The sequence below is a fragment of the Tiliqua scincoides genome, chromosome 3, assembly GCF_035046505.1.
Source record: "Tiliqua scincoides isolate rTilSci1 chromosome 3, rTilSci1.hap2, whole genome shotgun sequence".
Classification (NCBI taxonomy): domain Eukaryota; kingdom Metazoa; phylum Chordata; class Lepidosauria; order Squamata; family Scincidae; genus Tiliqua; species Tiliqua scincoides.
In genome coordinates, this window is record NC_089823.1 from 157,531,030 (window position 1) to 157,549,040 (window position 18,011).

At 43.0% G+C, this 18,011-nt stretch overlaps 1 protein-coding gene across 6 annotated transcripts in view; it reads left to right on the forward strand.

The window, feature by feature from the left end:
- The window catches only part of PCDH15 (protocadherin related 15), a 455,608-nt gene that overhangs the window by 380,529 nt on the left and 57,068 nt on the right, over window positions 1–18,011 (forward strand). For all 6 annotated transcript variants that reach the window (XM_066618750.1, XM_066618749.1, XM_066618751.1 and 3 more), the window contains 2 exons: window positions 13,617–13,841; window positions 16,501–16,589. In XM_066618750.1, the coding sequence (XP_066474847.1) occupies window positions 13,617–13,841; window positions 16,501–16,589 (314 nt within the window). The remainder of the gene's footprint in view (window positions 1–13,616; window positions 13,842–16,500; window positions 16,590–18,011) is intronic.

An 18,011-nucleotide genomic window follows, 5' to 3' on the forward strand; every position in this document is an offset into this window, starting at 1 on the left:
AGTACATGAAGGGCACAGTAGTCTTTGATGGCTCAACATCAGACCCCTTTGACATCCAAAGCAGAGTGAAGCAGGGCTGTGTTCTCGCGCCAACCTTGTTTGGGATTTTCTTTGCTGTCCTGCTGAAGCAGGCCTTTGGAACTGCAACAGAAGGCATCTATCTCCGGACCAGATCAGACAGAAAGCTCTTCAACCTCTCCAGACTGAGAGCAAAGTCCAAAGTCCAGCTAAAATGTCTGCATGACTTCCTCTTTGCCGACGATGCAGCTGTCACTACCCACTCTGCCAAAGATCTCCAGCAGCTCATGAACTGTTTTAGCAAGGCCTGCCAAGACTTTGGACTGACAATCAACCTGAAGAAAACACAGGTCATGGTTCAGGATGTGGACTCACCTCCCTGCATTACAATCTCTGCGCATGAACTGGAGGTTGTCCATGACTTTGTGTACCTTGACTCAATGATCTCCAACACGCTTTCTCTCAATACCGAGCTAAACAGGCACATCGGCAAAGCAGCTACCACGTTTTCCAGACTCACAAAGAGAGTCTGGTCCAACAAGAAGCTGATGGAACATACCAAGATCCAGGTCTACAGAGCTTGTGTCTTGAGTACACTTCTGTACTGCAGTGAGTCATGGACTCTTCGCACACAACAGGAGAAGAAGCTGAACGCTTTCCACATGCGCTGCCTCCGACACATTCTCGGTATCACCTGGCAGGACAAAGTTCCAAACAACACAGTCTTGGAACGAGCTGGAATCCCCAGAGTGTATACACTGCTGAAACAGAGATGCCTGCGTTGGCTTGGTCATGTTGTGAGCATGGTCGATGGTTGGATCCCAAAGGATCTCCTCTATGGAGAACATGTGCAAGGAAAGCGCCCTATGGGTAGACTATAGCTGCGCTACAAGGATATCTGCAAGAGGGATCTGAAAGCCTTAGGAATGAACCTCAACAGATGGGAAACCCTAGCCTCTGAGTGTTCTGCTTGGAGGCAAGCTGTGCAGCATGGCCTTTCCCAGTTTGAAGACACACTGCCAACAGACTGAGGCAAAGAGGCAAAGAAGGAAGGCCCATAGTCAGGGAGACAGACCAGGGACACACTACACTTGCTTCCAGTTTGGAAGGGATTGTCACTCCCGAATTGGCCTTTTCAGCCACACTAGACGCTGTGCTAGATTGAAGTTTGCCAACACATTCTTCAGAATGTGCTTCCTTTTAATAGAAATGAGATTGTGCCATTTCTAAAGCAAAAACAGTGACTACATGAACATAAGAACAGCTCCACTGAATCAGGCCATAGGCCCATCTAGTCCAGCTTCCTGTAACTCACAGTGGCCCACCAAATGCCCCAGGAGCACACCAGATAACAAGAGACCTCATCTTGGTGCCTTCCCTTGCATCTGGCATTCTGACATAGCCCATTTCTAAAATCAGGAGGTTGCACATCATGGCTTGTAACCCGTAATTGATTTTTCCTCCAGAAACTTGTCCAATCCCCTTTTAAAGGCGTCCAGGCCAGTTGCCATCACCACATCCTATGGGAAGGAGTTCCACAGACCAACCACACGCTGAGTGAAGAAATATTTTCTTTTGTCTGTTCTCCCAACACTCAATTTTAGTGGATGTCCCCTGGTTCTGGTGTTGTGTGAGAGGGTAAAGAGCATCTCTCTATCCACTTGTCGTAAGAGGCGACTGAACAGCCACCGGGTAGATGGGACTCGTTAGCCTGGGAAGGCAGCTTATCTGAGAGAAAGAAAACTCTGATCCCAAACCTCCACTGCCTTGTGGCTACATCCAGTTATGGAAAAGGCTTCAGGAGTCAACCTCGAGGCAAAATCCGGAGCCGGAGTCCCTGAGGCAGTTCATGGCTTAACACAGTCACATTCTGGCAATTCCTACGACGTTGCTGGAACCAACTGTATTGGCTTCTGCCTTTCCATTGGAGCATTTCAGCGACGTGGAGATGGGGGATTTGCTGCATGGGTAACAGTCTATCCTCCATATCTACTTTACCCAGGCTTTGCGCACTGGAGAGGACACTCTGTTCCAGAACACTATTCAGAGTGCGATACCATAGTCTTCCGAGACTGAAGGATGCCAACAAGTATCCACTTTATCCTTCCCATGCATAATTTTGTATGTCTCAATCATGTCCCCCCTCAGGCATCTCTTTTCTAGGCTGAATAGGCCCAAACGACATAGCCTTTCCTCATAAGGAAGGTACCCCAGCCCAGTAATCACTTTAGTCACTCTCTTTTGCACCATTTCCATTTCCACTATGTCTTTTTTGAGATGAGGCGACCAGAACTGGACACAATACTCCAGGCGCGGCCTTACCATCAATTTGTACAACGGCATTATAATATTAGCCGTTTTGTTCTCAATAATTTTTCTAATGATCCGAAGCATAGAATTGGCCTTCTTCACTGCTGCTGTACATTGGGTCGACACTTTCATTGACCTGTCCACCACCACCCCAAGATCTCTCTCCTGATCTGTCACAGACAGCTCAGAACCCATCAGCCTATATGTAAAGTTTTGATTTTTTGCCCCAATGTGCATGACCTTACACTTACTTACATTGAAGCGCATCTGCCATTTTGCTGCCCGTTCTGCCAGTCAGGAGACATCCTTCTGGAGCTCCTCACAATCACTTCTGGTCTTCACCACTCGGAAAAGTTTGGTGTTGTCGGCAAACTTAGCCACCTCACTGCTCAACCCTGTCTCCATGGTAAGATAATAGTTACATTTAATGTAATGAGACTAAGGAATGATGTTCCCTGAAATTAAAAAGGATCCTCTGGTTTAAAAATCCTTTATTTAAAGTGCTATGCTGCAATTTAGGCTTCAGAATTCCACAACAGTCTTTGTTGTATTGGGCAACACACTGACTATAAAATCAACCCAATCTTTTTCAGCTAATGTAGCTTTGGCTCTGAAGTTAAAAATTTGCATTAATCCCAGTATCAAAGAAATTCATTGCATACTTACAGTTAGTTTAGAGGACTGTTGCATTTGAATGTAAGAGAAAGTCATGTCGTAAATGCAACAAGAAAAATGATAAAATGTGCACACTTAAAATAAGATGTAAGGAAAATGGTACTTGATCTTTTATAGTGAGAAACGGGTGCTCTGAAACTTTGCTGAGGTATGGATGTTCTGCCCTTATTGCTATTCCTATGAGTTTCTCAGCAGTAAAACAGCAGGTCATTGACAATGATAAATCTGAGCTAAAACTTGAAAAGAACCAATTAGGAAACACAGTCTGTATCACAAAATTTCTGAAATGGGATTTTAACTCTTCAAAGGCTCATAGAATTTTGAATTGAGCTATAAACCCTCAACAGGAATATATTTTAATTTAGAAGCAATAATTAGATATGAGTGATAAAAGGTGAACTCAGGTAAGGAATGTAACTAATGCAAATGAGGTCAAAAATCTTTGGATATATTTTATAAATATAAAGCTTTTTCCTCCCCAAGAAACAACCCAGTCCAGAATACACTCATCATAACTCATCAAGTTTTTGACATGTACAATTGATGCATGGTAATATTTCACAGCACGTAAAAGCTTTTAATCTAGGAAACCAGATGCAATTCAGGCAGTGGATATTTGGCCAAGTGCAGAACAGTATGGGATTAAATCACTCTTTCCAAAATGGTATGCTTTAAGGTTTGCCAAATGGTGAGCATTTTAAGAAAAGCACTATAGATTTTAGCTTTCTTTTGGATCAGACAACACTGTGGACTTGTGGCATCAATGGTACCAAATGATCAACTTGAAATTCTTTAATCAAAGCCTTAAATTTCTTAGGTTTTATTCAGAGCTCTCATGCAGGGTTAAAAGAAAAGAAGATCCAGCCTCCTCTTGAGTAACCACTTCAGAAGAATGGCGGGAGGCAGCAGAGTTGGATCTCAAGAACATGGCAACTATATCACTCTCAAACACTTTTCTGAGTGAAGTGTCTTATGATACTCACCTCAGGTAGAAGCAGTTTCTGACATACTGTTAAGTCACACACTTACCTTAGTTTAGCAGGGTAGGTGGTTTCTGCTTCACCCATGCTCCAATCTGCTTTCATGGTAAACACCTCAAATGTTTTCATCTGCTCCTCTCTCCAAGAGAAGGAAGCAGTCCAAAATCTACCTACACAACTGAGAAGGAAGAGACAATGAAAGAAAACCTGTCCTCCACACACCACCACTATAAGGACCATCCAAGGAAGGAGAGAAGTTACAATCAGAACTCTTTTGCACTGCAAACAATCCTTATTTATGCAAGAACAGCAGTAACACAGGGAAAACCAGTCTTGTCTCCATCCAGAATATTGTCCTGCTTCCACAGTTGATTGAGACAACTGTTACACTGCTGCCCCCATCAATGCTGCATTGAACCGACCCAGATTCTCATAATGGGAGCTTGCCATAGGAGTTGCACCTTGTATCAAAGCCCTTGATTTTCATACCTTTCCAAGAATGTTTGCATGACTAGCCTGTATGAGGCTTTTCTCATTATTTTTAAATATTCACACTGAGCATGGAGAAGTAGTCAGGCCCAGAAAGATGCTGGTCTGTAAAGCAGCATTAGTAAGTTCGCAGCATTTACTTCCATAGCACTTCCTGAGAAAATCAGATTTATCTAGTCAGAAAATCTAGTCAGAAAAATCAGACTAAACCTGTGTTTCTCAACCAGTGGTACTCATACCACTGGTGGTACTTGAGGTGGTGTTTGGTAGTACTCATGGGACTCCCAGACACCCACCACCTGACAGTGGTAGGAGGCTCAGCTCGGTGGGTAGAACTCCAGTGTGCATGAAAAATCCCTCTCATCCGCCCTGAGTCTTTTACTGGTGTTTGTTGCATCGCGTTTGGCCTCCCAGTCTGGAAATAATTGGTGATGACATCATCACCAGTTACTTCTGGTGGACTGTAGAGAGTGGTACAATGGGGAACAAATATTGAGAAACACTGGATTAGACAGTCTGTGCACCATGTTGTGGAGGGCCCCAGAGCAAAACCTTCTGTAGGCCTCTCAGTGCCATCCAGATTCTGTTGGGCTTCCCTCTGATGCCACCCGGCATATTCCCTTCCTTCAGAACATGGATTTAGGAAATTCCAGATGTTTTTTTAAAAAAAAAATCTACCTGAGGCTCAATATTGGTAAAACAGTTGGAATGTCAATTTGGGTAATTCCTTTAATTACAATTCATTAATTTTACAGAACTTTTTTCTGTAAAAAGTTCAGGCATTGGAACAAGCAGTTCTAGAACTATATCCATCTTTTCTTGACAACCTTTCTCATAGTTTTATTTCTTTAGAGATTTCAAATACAGCAGCTGCTCATTCTTTGCTGTCATTCTGAGGCCAAACGTTACTCCATGCATTTTTTGCCATGAATAAGTAAATTAAAAAATGCAGTAATCACAGCTATTCTTCTATAGAATGTGAAGCCTGAGATTTACTGAGCTTTGGATTATTTTAGTATTTTGCATATCAATTGTGTTTGGTTTTCTCCGTATTATTAAGACATATCTTCATTCTTCACAATACAGTCAATCTGCTTGACAAAGACTAATTAACACATGTTATCTTTTGAGGGATTAATTAAAGACCTGAGCTTTTCGATTTAATACTGTTGTCATGTTTCCTTCACTGCTTTTCCATTAACATCTGGTTGCAATGTGGTTTTGCTTAATTTTTGTCTGGTTCTTGGTCACCTTTCTCCAAGTCTTCTGACAAAAAGTAAGGACATCAAAATATGTTAGTCTGTTTTTACACAGTTAAAGCCATGATTTCCAGCCTGTGTTCCAAAGAATTCTAGGACTTATCATTGAATAGATCAGTAATGGTGAAAGAAGTTTCCTGAAAAATGGCTTGTCTATCATAACCATCTTTCCCTGCCCTGCTGCAGAGAATAACAGCTGTATACTAGGCTATGCACTTGGACTGTTAGAATATTAGAAGGGACCTGAAAGTCATCGTCCAACCCCCTGCTCAGCACTATAGTGCCAAAGTGGCTCTTGTCCCCTGAGAGCCTCTGGCCCACTCATCTGAACACAATTGGAGCTGTGGTTGTGTCTGAAGGGTGTTCTGGGAGCCAGAGAGGTTGAATGAATGAGCCCATTCGTTCATTTATTCACTCATCTAAGTTCCATTTTTAATTTATTTATATAAATTTTAGACTAAAATTTTTTTTCTGGCCCTCAACACTTCGCCAGATATTTGATGTGGCCCTCTGGCCAAAAAGTTTGGAGACCCCTGCCCAAGAGGATGCAATTAAAATGGTTAACAGTGCGAAATTATTAAATTATTAAATTAAACAAAGCAGGCTTATAAGAAAGAACAAATAAAGAAAAGAGCAGAAAGGTGGGAAAATAAGCCACTGCATGGACAATATTTGCGAGACATTACTGGAAAAACGAACATCACCAAGACCTGGCAGTGGCTCCAAAAAGGCAACTTGAAGAAAGAAACAGAGGGTCTAATAATGGCTGCACAAGAACAGGCATTAAGAACAAATGCAGTAAAAGCAAAAGTAGAAAAAGTAACAACAAACATCAAGCTCCATCTCTGTAAAGAAAAAGATGAAACAGTGGACCACCTAATTAGTCACTGTAAAAGGATCGCACAGACAGGCTACAAATAAAGGCATGACAAGGTAGTAACACTGATACACTAGAACATCTGTAAAATGTACAAGCTACCTGCAGCCAGAAACTGGTGGGACCACAAAATTGAAAAAGTCATTGAAAATGAAGATGCCAAAATATTATGGGATTTCCGACTACAGACAGACAAGCATCTGTCGCACAATACACCAGACATAACTGTAGTCGAGAAGAAAGAAAAACAAGTCAAAATCATCGATATAGCAATAATAGGGTATAGCAGAGTGGAAGAAAAAGAGCTGGAAAAAATAACAAAATTCAAAGATTTACAAGTAGAAATTGAAAGCCTGTGGCAGAAGGAGACCAAAGCGATCCCAGTGATGATTGGCGCCCTCAGTGCCGTTCCAAAACACCTTGAAGAGCATGTGAACAGCACTGAGGCCACAGAAATTGCCATCCACCAACTACAAAAAGCAGCATTACTGGGAACAGCTTACAGTTTGCAATGGTATTTATAACAGCAAAGCAGGATAAAAACCAAGCATCCCAGATCCTTGGGAAGGATTTGATGTCTGGATTATAATAACAACAACAATAACAACTACCGTCCGCCCTTTGTGCATCCCTACTTTTCTTGTGAGGGTCAATCTTAATTCAGATTCTAGTATTCTAAAGCGGCTCATAAAATGAACGGGCTTTTCTTTTCAACATTAGCGCCACTGAAACAGATGGCAAATTCAGATGTTTCTAATCACAGTTTCCAGCAAAATATAATAGCTTTTAAAACAAGATCACTTTTCTCCCTGCAGGAACTGACAGCTTGATGTATATTTTCAGTTTTAAATGCTGCATCTGCTATCCCAGTATTTTTAAGTCTTTGACATTAATGCCATGTCTCACACATAGTTGTAAGCAGGGCTTTTTTTGTAATGGAAAGCACCGGAAGAGCGTTCCGGCACCTTTTTATCCCTCCTCCTTGCCCCCACCTTTTTTCCCCTGCCTGCACCACCCCGGCTTGCACTGCTGGCTAGGGAGGGATTCGAACCTCCAACCTTGTGCTCCACAGCCCAGCACTCTCTCCATTGGGCTATAGGAAAGCCTATTGTCAAAGTGTTCAGAACTAATATATAAGGTCTTCAGCCCAGCTGGTGGCTATCAGTGCCTCAAGTATTAGTTCCAAACACTTTGAGCCTAAGAGCTCTGGTGGCTCAATGGTTAAACTGTAGGTCTGTGGAGCCAGAGGCTAGGGGTTCAAATCCCACTGAGGAATTTTTTTTTTTTTAAGGTGGGAAGAGTGCTCCATGGCTGCAAAATATAAAGGTTGGTTGCTAGTTGCCAAAAGGGGGGCCAGTTGAGGCTGCAAAACTCCTCAAAGTTCAGTCCCAGGCAGGCTCTTTTTTTAACTTTTTTTTTTTCTTAAGTTCCAGTTAGGACTTAACCCACAGTTAAGCTCCTGGAGTGAGCCCCCTGCTGGAGGCTGTGGGTTAAGTCCTACCTGGGACTTTAAAAAAAAAAGTTCAAAAAAGAGCCTGCCTGGGACTGAACTTTGAGGAGTTTTGCAGCCTTAACTGGCCCCCCTTTTGGCAACTAGCAACCAACCTTTATATTTTGCAGCCATGGAGCACCTTCCCACCTTAAAAAAATATATATATATTATTCCTCAGTGGGATTTGAACCCCAAGCCTCTGGCTTCACAGATCTACAGTTTAACCACTGAGCCACCAGAGCTCTTAGGCTCAAAGTGTTTGGAACTAACACTTGAGGCACTGATGGCCACCAGCTGGGCTGAAGACCTTATATATTTGTTCTGAACACTTTAACTACTGTATAGGCTTTCCTATAGCCCAATGGAGAGAGTTTCCTATAGCCCAATGGAGCACCTCCCCACCTAAAAAAAATGGGGTGTTTCACTCCAGCTGTGGCAGGAGTGCTTTTGCTATCAGGGAGCTCACATGGGATGGACGTGTGTGTGTGTGTGTGTGTGTGTGTGTGTGTGTGTGTGTGCGCGCGCGCGCGTGCGCGCACGCATGTATAAAAAATGGTTTATAAATAAATAAATAAATAAATAAATAAATAAATAAATAAAAAGTTGTGAGTTCCTGCACCTATTTTTTTTACCAAAAAAGCACTGGTTGTAAGTAACATTTGTTCCCATATTGGGTAGTCCTCTTTTTGTCTTGCTTTAACACCAGTAAAATACCCATAGTTTTCCTCATTTGTCTTGTCATTGTCTTCAGAGTCAATCATTGCTTTTTTTGATTATCTTGCTAGGCTGCCTTCCTACCATAAATTCCTGAGTATTTTTTCTTGTCTTGGACAATCTTGTGCAGCAGGAAGAATGAAGTCTTCTGCGCATACAAAAAATGTCAGAGTAACTGTGGTTAGATCTAGAAGAAAACTAATACACTACATTCACTTTGTAGGTTGCTGTGTTATTTTTTAAAAAATACACCAGTGCCAGTATGTTGTGTACTCCAAGGGGAATTCCTGATAGTCATCCTGCTTCAACATTAATGACCTGAACCCTGCTCTCCTTTCAGGCAGGATATCATTCTTTTTCATCTCTTTAAGTTTTAAAAAACATTTTGTCCATACCTTTTAAAGAGAACATTAGAAGTTTCTACAAAAGTTGAAATGTAGTTGGCACCATACTTGATGTTATGTTTGCATCATTAAGACCTGATCCATACATTCAAGCAGGAACGAGTATTCCCCAGCGTTTGAGATCAGACATGAGAAGTGGTTTCCATCTGTGAATGGAAGGGCTGCTAGCGTGCCTGGATGGCGCGCTAGCAATGATTGCCATGCCAGAACCCCAATCAGCCGGCAGCAGGGCTTTGCTGCCAGCTGATAGGCTGGCTGGCCTGAGGGGGCAGGACAACTGGGCTAGTTCTAGCATGCAGGCGCTAGACTTAGCTCAGTCCGTTCCTGGAAGCGACCCCCGCCCGCCCACCCTGTTGCTAGTCTGGGATTAGCTGGTCGCTCTCTGGAGGACCAGGTAGGAATTTTGAGCATCATCTGATTGGCACCACAATGGTGTTTGTTTTCGCCTACCTCAGACTGGCTATGGAGCGTGTTGGGGTTTGCAATATATCTCTTTAATGCCCTGGTCACTGGAGGTAGAAGTGCAGGGTGGGTAGGCAGAAGACCTTCTCGGTGTCCAGTCTAAGTCAGCAAGGACAGGGGTGAACCAGAACTGCTCTCAAGATGCTTGACCGGCTGGGGGAGGCAGGCTGGCCAGCCCCTTGTCTGAACTTGGGGGCCTTGCAGGGGTGACCTGAGGGCATAGCAGTTCAGCTGACTTACCCTCTTCGGGCGACAGTGAAAGGCGGGCTTAATAACAATTGAGCTATGCCTGGAGTCAGGTGGACGCCTATGAGATTGGGGGTCGTAGACAGTTAGGGCCGTTTCCCCCACTTAGAACCCTGCACTTGGGGTGGGTATTGTTTACCCTGTTTTGCCTTGTTGCTCTTGTTGTAATTCAATAAAGTGGCCCATTTTAATTCCATACCTGTTGTCGGCTGTATTTATTTGGGGAATGCATGGTAACAAGAAACTTGAAACACAATTTTGGCACCACCACAAGGTTATTCGTGCATTATGCGGTTCCTGGGTATGCATGTCCATATGAATGGAATTGCCACATGCATGGCATTGGGTCACGTTGGGCACTGGCTGAGGACCTATACCGATCAAATAATCTATTTGCCCAGGCCAAACCAAGAACTTAATATTGGTGGTAGCAGTAGAGTCCAATGCTGCATTTGGGGGTGAGCAGGAGCTCAATAAAAATTTTTGCTCTAGGGCAGCCATTTTAAACCACTGTGCCATAGCACATGGGTGTGCCACAAATGGTCTGCAGGTGTGCCGCAGGAGTTGTGGGAGGTCATTTATTAGTAGGACCATTGAGGGATATGAGCCCCCCACCAATGGCATGGTGTGCCTTGTCGATTGACAAAAAACTGATGATTGCCTTAACTGTTTGCCTTAATCTTGTCCGTGTGAGATTTCGCAGTGAGACGAAAATGTCCAGTGCTCACTGGGCAGCTGCTGGAGGCTCCTCAGGGGAAAGGGACATCCCCCCCCCCCGCATTACCTCTCAGCCACCTGGAACAAGGGATGAGCTTGCTGGAGCACCTGGTGCTGGGTCAGTGCAAACTGGTACTAAGCTGGTGCCAGTGCTGACCAAGCAATGAACCCTGCAGGTGTGTCTTACAGCATGTTTGCGACACTCAGCACTGGTGGAAGGTTGGCACTGGCTCTTCTGGATCAGGCCCTAAAGTTTGCTTTGTGCCAGTGCAATCTTTAAGTAGGGTGATAGAAGTTGGCCAAAAGGTCACATGTTTCCTTCCCCTCTTTGGTATGAATTCACCTCACCCGCTCTGTTTATTAAAGCTCATATCAATACCAGCCTTAACCATGATTAATGTTAACCAGGATTTGAACCCAACCTAGTAAAATCATTTGAATCATTACATCAGTACTGGCCATATTTTCAGCACTTAGTTTACACATGGTTGTGTGTTACCCAAAAAACATGGTCACCCAAAAAACTCCTTGAACATATTAACTGGGGCTCAGTTTTGAAATTATTAAAATGGGAGGTGTCCTGTGCATTATTAAGGAAAAAATGCTGAAGCACATCCCATCTCTGATGTCATGCCACCTCTGTTTTCCATCTCAGCAACATAATGATTAGTTACTGATTGATTGCATGTTTACATAAACAGTGTTAATAGATCAGTTTTCATTATTTGCAACACTTGGTTAAAGATGCCATATCTGCAAGAGATAATTGCCAATGAATTTTGTTAACCTAATGACAATGGCTGCACGCCAAAAACATCGTATTAACCCATTTGTCAACACCTCCACATGCACATGATAGCAGATTATCAGACACATTGTCATGCTCCTTGCACATTGTCAGGGGCTGCTCCAGAATTTCTCACAAGTTTTGAGAGCAGATGATAGAGGAGGTGTATGTGTTTGGAATCAATGGTGTTTGGAGGAAATTCTGAGAAGTTCTGCTGTGCCACAGCGCACTTTGATTTACAGCCTTTGATTGCCATTACGAACCACTTTTGTGTGCTGAATGATTCACTTTGTAGAGTCTAAGTGTCTGGAACTGGTCCAAGCTTTGCAGACTTTGTGTACAATCCAGTAACAGACATGCAGTGTGTCTTTCCTTTCTTATATACAAGATCAAATGGCCCATGCACACCCAGGGCTTTCCTTCACAAACAAGAATAGGAACTGACGCCTCTGGTGAGGTATGGCTCATGTGCTTTAGGAACCATGCTGTGCTCCAATGTAAAATTACCAGTATAAAGTAAGACATGCCTCAGCCTGGGTATAAATTTTTACCTGCAGAGATGAAGTTGCACCTTATGATGATAACGTACTCTGGCACAAAAGACATAAATATTTTTCAGCATTCATTCATAACAGGATTGTGAAACCATCTGCATATTTACATCTCCCACGTAAACAAAAGAAAAGATGTACTTCCATGAAGATTAAGTGTAGCTCTTTCTCTTCTTTGACAGGCATATCACAACCCTAGAAGTATCATATATCTTCCCTTAATGAAGTGACAAAAATATTTACCTTGAGGACAAATTACAACAATGACAAGAACCCTTCCCTTGTGTTAAAAAGGATTTGGGCATGTTATATCATTGGCAATCTCTGGTGATCCTGAAATACTTTTTTTTTCTTTACTCTTGTACATGAAAATAACAAAATAATAAGGTCGATGAAATCAGAAGACAGGGCTCTCACTGGGAAAAAATGCAAGCCTTTGTATCTTAAACAGCAGGCAACGTGTGCTTTCCAAACACCTTCTGGTTCAAGTTTCATATCATGCTGATATGAATGTCATATAGCTTATCATTTAAGTGACAGCTAAGACTAACAAGCATGTTTAATCAGTTGTATACTATAAACCAGGGGTGCTCAAACTTTCAACTTTAGGGATGCTGGACCTTTAACAAGTGTATAGAAGAGAGAATTTCAGCAGGTGCAACTTGTCATCCCACAGATGACAAGCGGCACCTGCTGAAATTATCTCTCCTACACAATTTTAAAGGTCCAGCATCCCTAAAGTTGAAAGTTTGAGCACCCCTGCTATAAACCCTTTCTGCCCCACTACCCCACTGGGTCTACTCAACCTATGCCAGTCTGCCACAAGTCCAAGTGGACTTAGGAAGACAGATCAAGGCCAAAAAAGGGGGATTGGATATTTGTGACACCACTGCCACTTATATAACTGCCGCCTTCCCAGCCTCAATCTGTTCTCCTCCCTACCCTGGTTTTCTTTCCCCCCCCCCACTCCATTGCACCAACTCCTGCCTCCCTCCCATCTTCCACGCTGACTTACCAGAGCAAGGCTCTTCTCCAGGCCACTAGTGCACAGCCCAGCCACACTGAATAGCATGTTGTGTTTTGCAATAGTTGTCGAGAACCTTGTGTTGCCCAAACACTAGTTCCACTAGCGCAAGGCCTTCATAGGATTGTGCTGAAAATTGTTTAACTTTGCCTGAATCATATTCCGTGTTTGTAGGTACAGTAGGCAGATTGCTGGGTACATCCAGAATTCTTAATTTTAAGCTATGTGCTCTAAAGTTTCAACCAGAATGATTAAGGACTTCTCTGAGCACCGGCCCATTTTCCTTATGGCACGTTTGCGACCCTCCTGGGCTGGCACAAGGGATTTGCACTGGCCCAAGTCAAGGGCTGGATTGCGCTCTAAGGTACACCTTATTGCAAATGAATTGCAACCGAACTATTTTTGAAGATAGGTCCCCTTTCCAGGTTAATACTACTAGAAATCAATTTCTTATGTTACCGATGGAACATACCATGGTATAACATCAATTAAGTGCTGTGGTGACCACTAGACCAGTTTTGGAAGTGATCAAAAGTTCAAACTGAGTGTTCCTTCGCATATATGTCTACCTTAGAGGCTCTGTCTTCTTTCTCATTTGTTTAACCTGTCAGGCTCATGATAAGGACACTGGCAACTTCAGCGCTATGCAGTATAGACTCATCATTCCCCCAATCAAGGACGGCAAGGAAGGCAAGGAAGGCTTCGTGATTGAACCATATACAGGGCTTATCAAGACTGCTATGCTCTTCAAAAACATGAGACGATCTTATTTCAAGTTTCAGGTTATTGCCACTGACAACTATGGAAAAGGACTGAGCAACAAGTCAGATGTACTTGTAAGTATGAACGAAGAAAGGTATTTTGGAGCTTGTTCTTGCAAGGATGATCCAGTTTCTTTTGGATTTCTTCTCTTGTGCTGAAGAGATTCACCCTTCTTACAATTTCTTATGGTTGTCAGTTCCTTGTGAAGATGGGGCACTTCTGATGCAGGTGTTGTAGACTAGACTTGTATAAGTTGTGACTAACAGCCCAATCCTACTGAGGGCCTAGAGCAGTGGATCTCACAATCCACTACCTTAAGTCTCAGGTTGGCATCATAAAAGCCATGCCACTGTTGTGCCCTGTGAGACCACCAGCACAAATAGCTGAAGGCCCTGCACGTGTGCCAGCAACTCACCCAGCCCACACCACAGGTAAGGTGGTGGCAGAGGCAGTTCAGGGGAGGATCAGGGCAGGGAGTGGGTTGAACCAGGGGCAAAACCAGACGCCTTTAAAAGGGGATTGGACAAGTTTCTGGAGGAAAAATCCATTACGGGTTACAAGCCATGATGTGTATGTGCAACCTCCTGATTTTAGAAATGGGCTATGTCAGAATGCCAGATGCAAGGGAGGGCACCAGGATGCAGGTCTCTTGTTATCAGGTGTGCCCTCTGGGGCATTTGGTGGGGCCGCTGTGAGATACAGGAAGCTGGACTAGATAGGTCTATGGCCTGATCCAGTGGAGCTGTTCTTATGTTCTTAAAATTTACCAAACTTGATGTTTTAGAGTTTGTGTAGGTTTAGTACTGCCCTAACTTTTTAAAAAACATATCAGAAGCATCCTCCAAGGGAAGGAAGGACAAAATAGGTTCTGTATGTCTTTATGGATGATGGCCAAGACTTAAGAGAGATTTCTGATCTTCCTTGCTCTGTCAAAACCTTATTTGGAATTTGAAGGAACTTTTTCTTCATAGCTTAGGGGACACTAAACATTAACTGCGATAATGAAGAAGCCTCTTGACTGTTATCCTACCTTGCAATTTAAGAACACTCTCAGAGATGAAAGTCCCATTGAAACCAATTGAATTTTAGCCACTTTACACATTACAGAGAGGCAAACTCTTATATCTACATGTACAGTGATGGTTCCCTGATATGTGCATAAAATGATTTGATTGTATAAAAGATACAACCTCCTATGTTATGTATTATAGTTTACTATTTACCTATACATTGCATTTTTACATGTAGTTTATAAATGAGCCACTGTTTGTGGCCACACACTGTGTTATCATTTGTGATTTGTATGTTGTGGATCAATTATTACTTTACTGTAACCAGCTAATTTGTGAACTCCATAAGAGGAGGTTTCCTTCATTTTATCTGCATTCACTTTCAGAAGCTTGATTGCTTCCCTTCCCCATTTAGGCCAGTAGAGAACAGCTAGGCTCTATGCCAAAAAAAGATCCATTGCTTGTTGTTTACTCCCATGAACATTTCAACGTTCATTGAAGAAGCTCCACTCTCCCACAGTAGCAATCTCTGCCACTTTTTGGAAAGGGGAGAAAATAGTTTAGGGCAATTTCAGCATTCCTATAGATCACCTCTTGCTGTGCTTGCTTTGTTACACATGTAGGGGAGCTGAGGTTTCCAGCTCTGTTTGTTTGGCTTTTACAGGTTGCCTGTGTTACTCTGAGAAGTAGGACTTGAGACAAGACCTTTTTGGTCTCAAAAGTAGGAAAGAAGAAAAATGATAAAAAGCACATTTTGTAGCTGCAGCCCTGTTCACTTAAGGCAGTGGTTCTCAAACTCCAAGAATCCCTCTTGGAGTTTGAGAACCCTCAGTAAGTATGAGTATGAGTCCCTCAGTAAGTCCTTGCAGGGGAGGGGGGAGGCAGTGACGCGATCGCCAGGATCACGTCGCTGTGAAGGGGCGCAGGAGCTTGGCTGGACTTACCAGAGCCTCCTGCAGCCTCCCGGGGCTGCAGGGAGCCCTGCACCAGCCTCGACGGGGCCCCCTGAAGTGCGCTGACATTGAAAATATCTATCACAACCCACATCTGGTTTGTGTTCGTGAAACCAAAAGTGGGTTGCGATCGATATTTTCAACGACTGCATGCTTTGGAGGGCCCTGCAGAGGGTGGCATGGGGCTTCCCACACCCCCAGGATGCTGCAGGAAGCTCTGGTAAGTCTAGCCAAGCCCCTGTGTCCCTTCACAGCTATGCAATTCTGGCGATCATGTTTCTGCCTCCCCGCTCCACCCCTTAAGGGGAAAGTGGCCAGGGCTCTGACTGGGGTGTCGCGATGCCCCAGTTTGAGAACCTCTGACTTAAGGAATTCAGAGAATATATTTACATGGAAGTAGGCACACAATTGCAACCTAAATGATTGGGTATAAACTGGTTATGGTGTAAAATGACAACATGCCAATCAATGAAGACTGAACCTTGTAATATTATGGCTTCTGTAAAAGAATGTTTCATATAATGCATAAAATTGTGTAGATCATCTTTAAATTTAAAATTTAAGCACTGGTTTTAATGGAAGAAACTTGGAACTACTATAAACATTACTTTATTCATGTTATAGCTGTTTCTACTTTAGTTGTTTCAGTTTTCACACCTTTGCTGTACACCTTTGCTCTTTGGCAGCCACAGGTGATGCTGGCGCTCACAATAAACCATTAAAATATTATTTTTTTCCAGATTCAAGTAAATTTTGTTCTCTGTTTTTAGGTCTCAGTGGTCAACCAGTTGGATATGCAAGTCATCGTATCAAACGTCCCTCCAACACTTGTTGAACAAAGCAAGGATCAGCTAATAGGGTAATGAATGTGTTCACCATTTAACATTTTATGTGCATATGTAGATTCAAAAAGTGTGGCTATACATTGGGAGATATTTATGATTGCAAATGTACAGTTCAGTTTTTTCCTGAAATGTCAGTAGGTATAATAGAAACAATGCTGAAAGACAAAGTAGGACTAGTACTAAGGAGAAATAGTTGTTTTAGCAAAGGAGATGTGTAATCTCTTACCTTGTTTGACTCTGAACAGAGCAGCTCCCTTCTGAAGGAAAGTTTAGGCAAGGTCTCTTTTATACACTATCTGCAAGCACCACTATACCCCCTCCCAGAAGCCGATGGGGCTAGTGACTACCCTGCCATCTATCAACCTCAACCCTGCCCACAGGCACATGAACTGAGTGCAAGCTTACAAATTATAAAGGGTCCTTTTTACAACTCATTCAACTGGTTTTCCTGCACTTGGTCATCTTTTGGTGTAATTACTCAGCCCTCTCTGAGCTAAACTGCTGCAGGTGCCCACCTTCCGTGTCTGCGGATCACAGAGTTCATAGAGGTTAGCATCATGTTTTCACCCTTCCAAACAGCTTCCTGTAAGTGCTTCCCACTTCCTGTGAGCATTTGCAGACAGCACAGTAACAGCCAAACACAAGAGACAGCGATAGAACAGCCACAATCAGAGACCAGATAAGTCATTTGCATGACAGAAGGCGTTTGTGAACAGCTTCTTGTAGGGTTTGCTGCTATCTGCAATTTCCCGTATCTGTGGTGGCAACTGGAAACCGATTCCCTGCAGATAAGGGGAGGATGCCTGTACCCAGAACTTTCAGAGAAGATGACAAGCACACTAGATGTTCCTGAATTTCTTTGAATTCAGAATTTCCCCACTACTGTGCGATAAATTTTATTTTGCTGTGTTTATTCAAGTCATCGACTACATTTAAGTAAATGAGCTTAACATCATGGACCATGAAAGTGAGGAGTCATTTCATCTATAGATGAGGATTAATGGGAGAAGAGCTGAAAATCACCTGTGGTAATGGTACTTCTCCTGAAAGCCATCTTTTCTTCTATAATGCCCATTTGAAACATGGAACATTCTGGTACACAGAAACAGCATCTAGGTCCATAAAAAATGTGAAATGATGGCAGTTCCCCTTTTACAAACCCTCCAAGATTTTGATGGAGAAATTTTGACATAGCCTTACTTATTACCACAATCTCAGTACAGTTCTTTTTTGAGATTTTTTTTTCCTGCTAATATTATAATGCCATTGTACAAATCAGTGGTAAGGCCACACCTGGAGTATTGCATCCAGTTCTGGTTGCCATATCTCAGAAAGGACGTAGTGGAGGTGGAAAAGGTGCAAAAGAGAGCGACTAGGATGATTACTGGGCTGGGGCACCTTCCTTATGAGAAAGGCTACGGCGTTTGGGCCTCTTC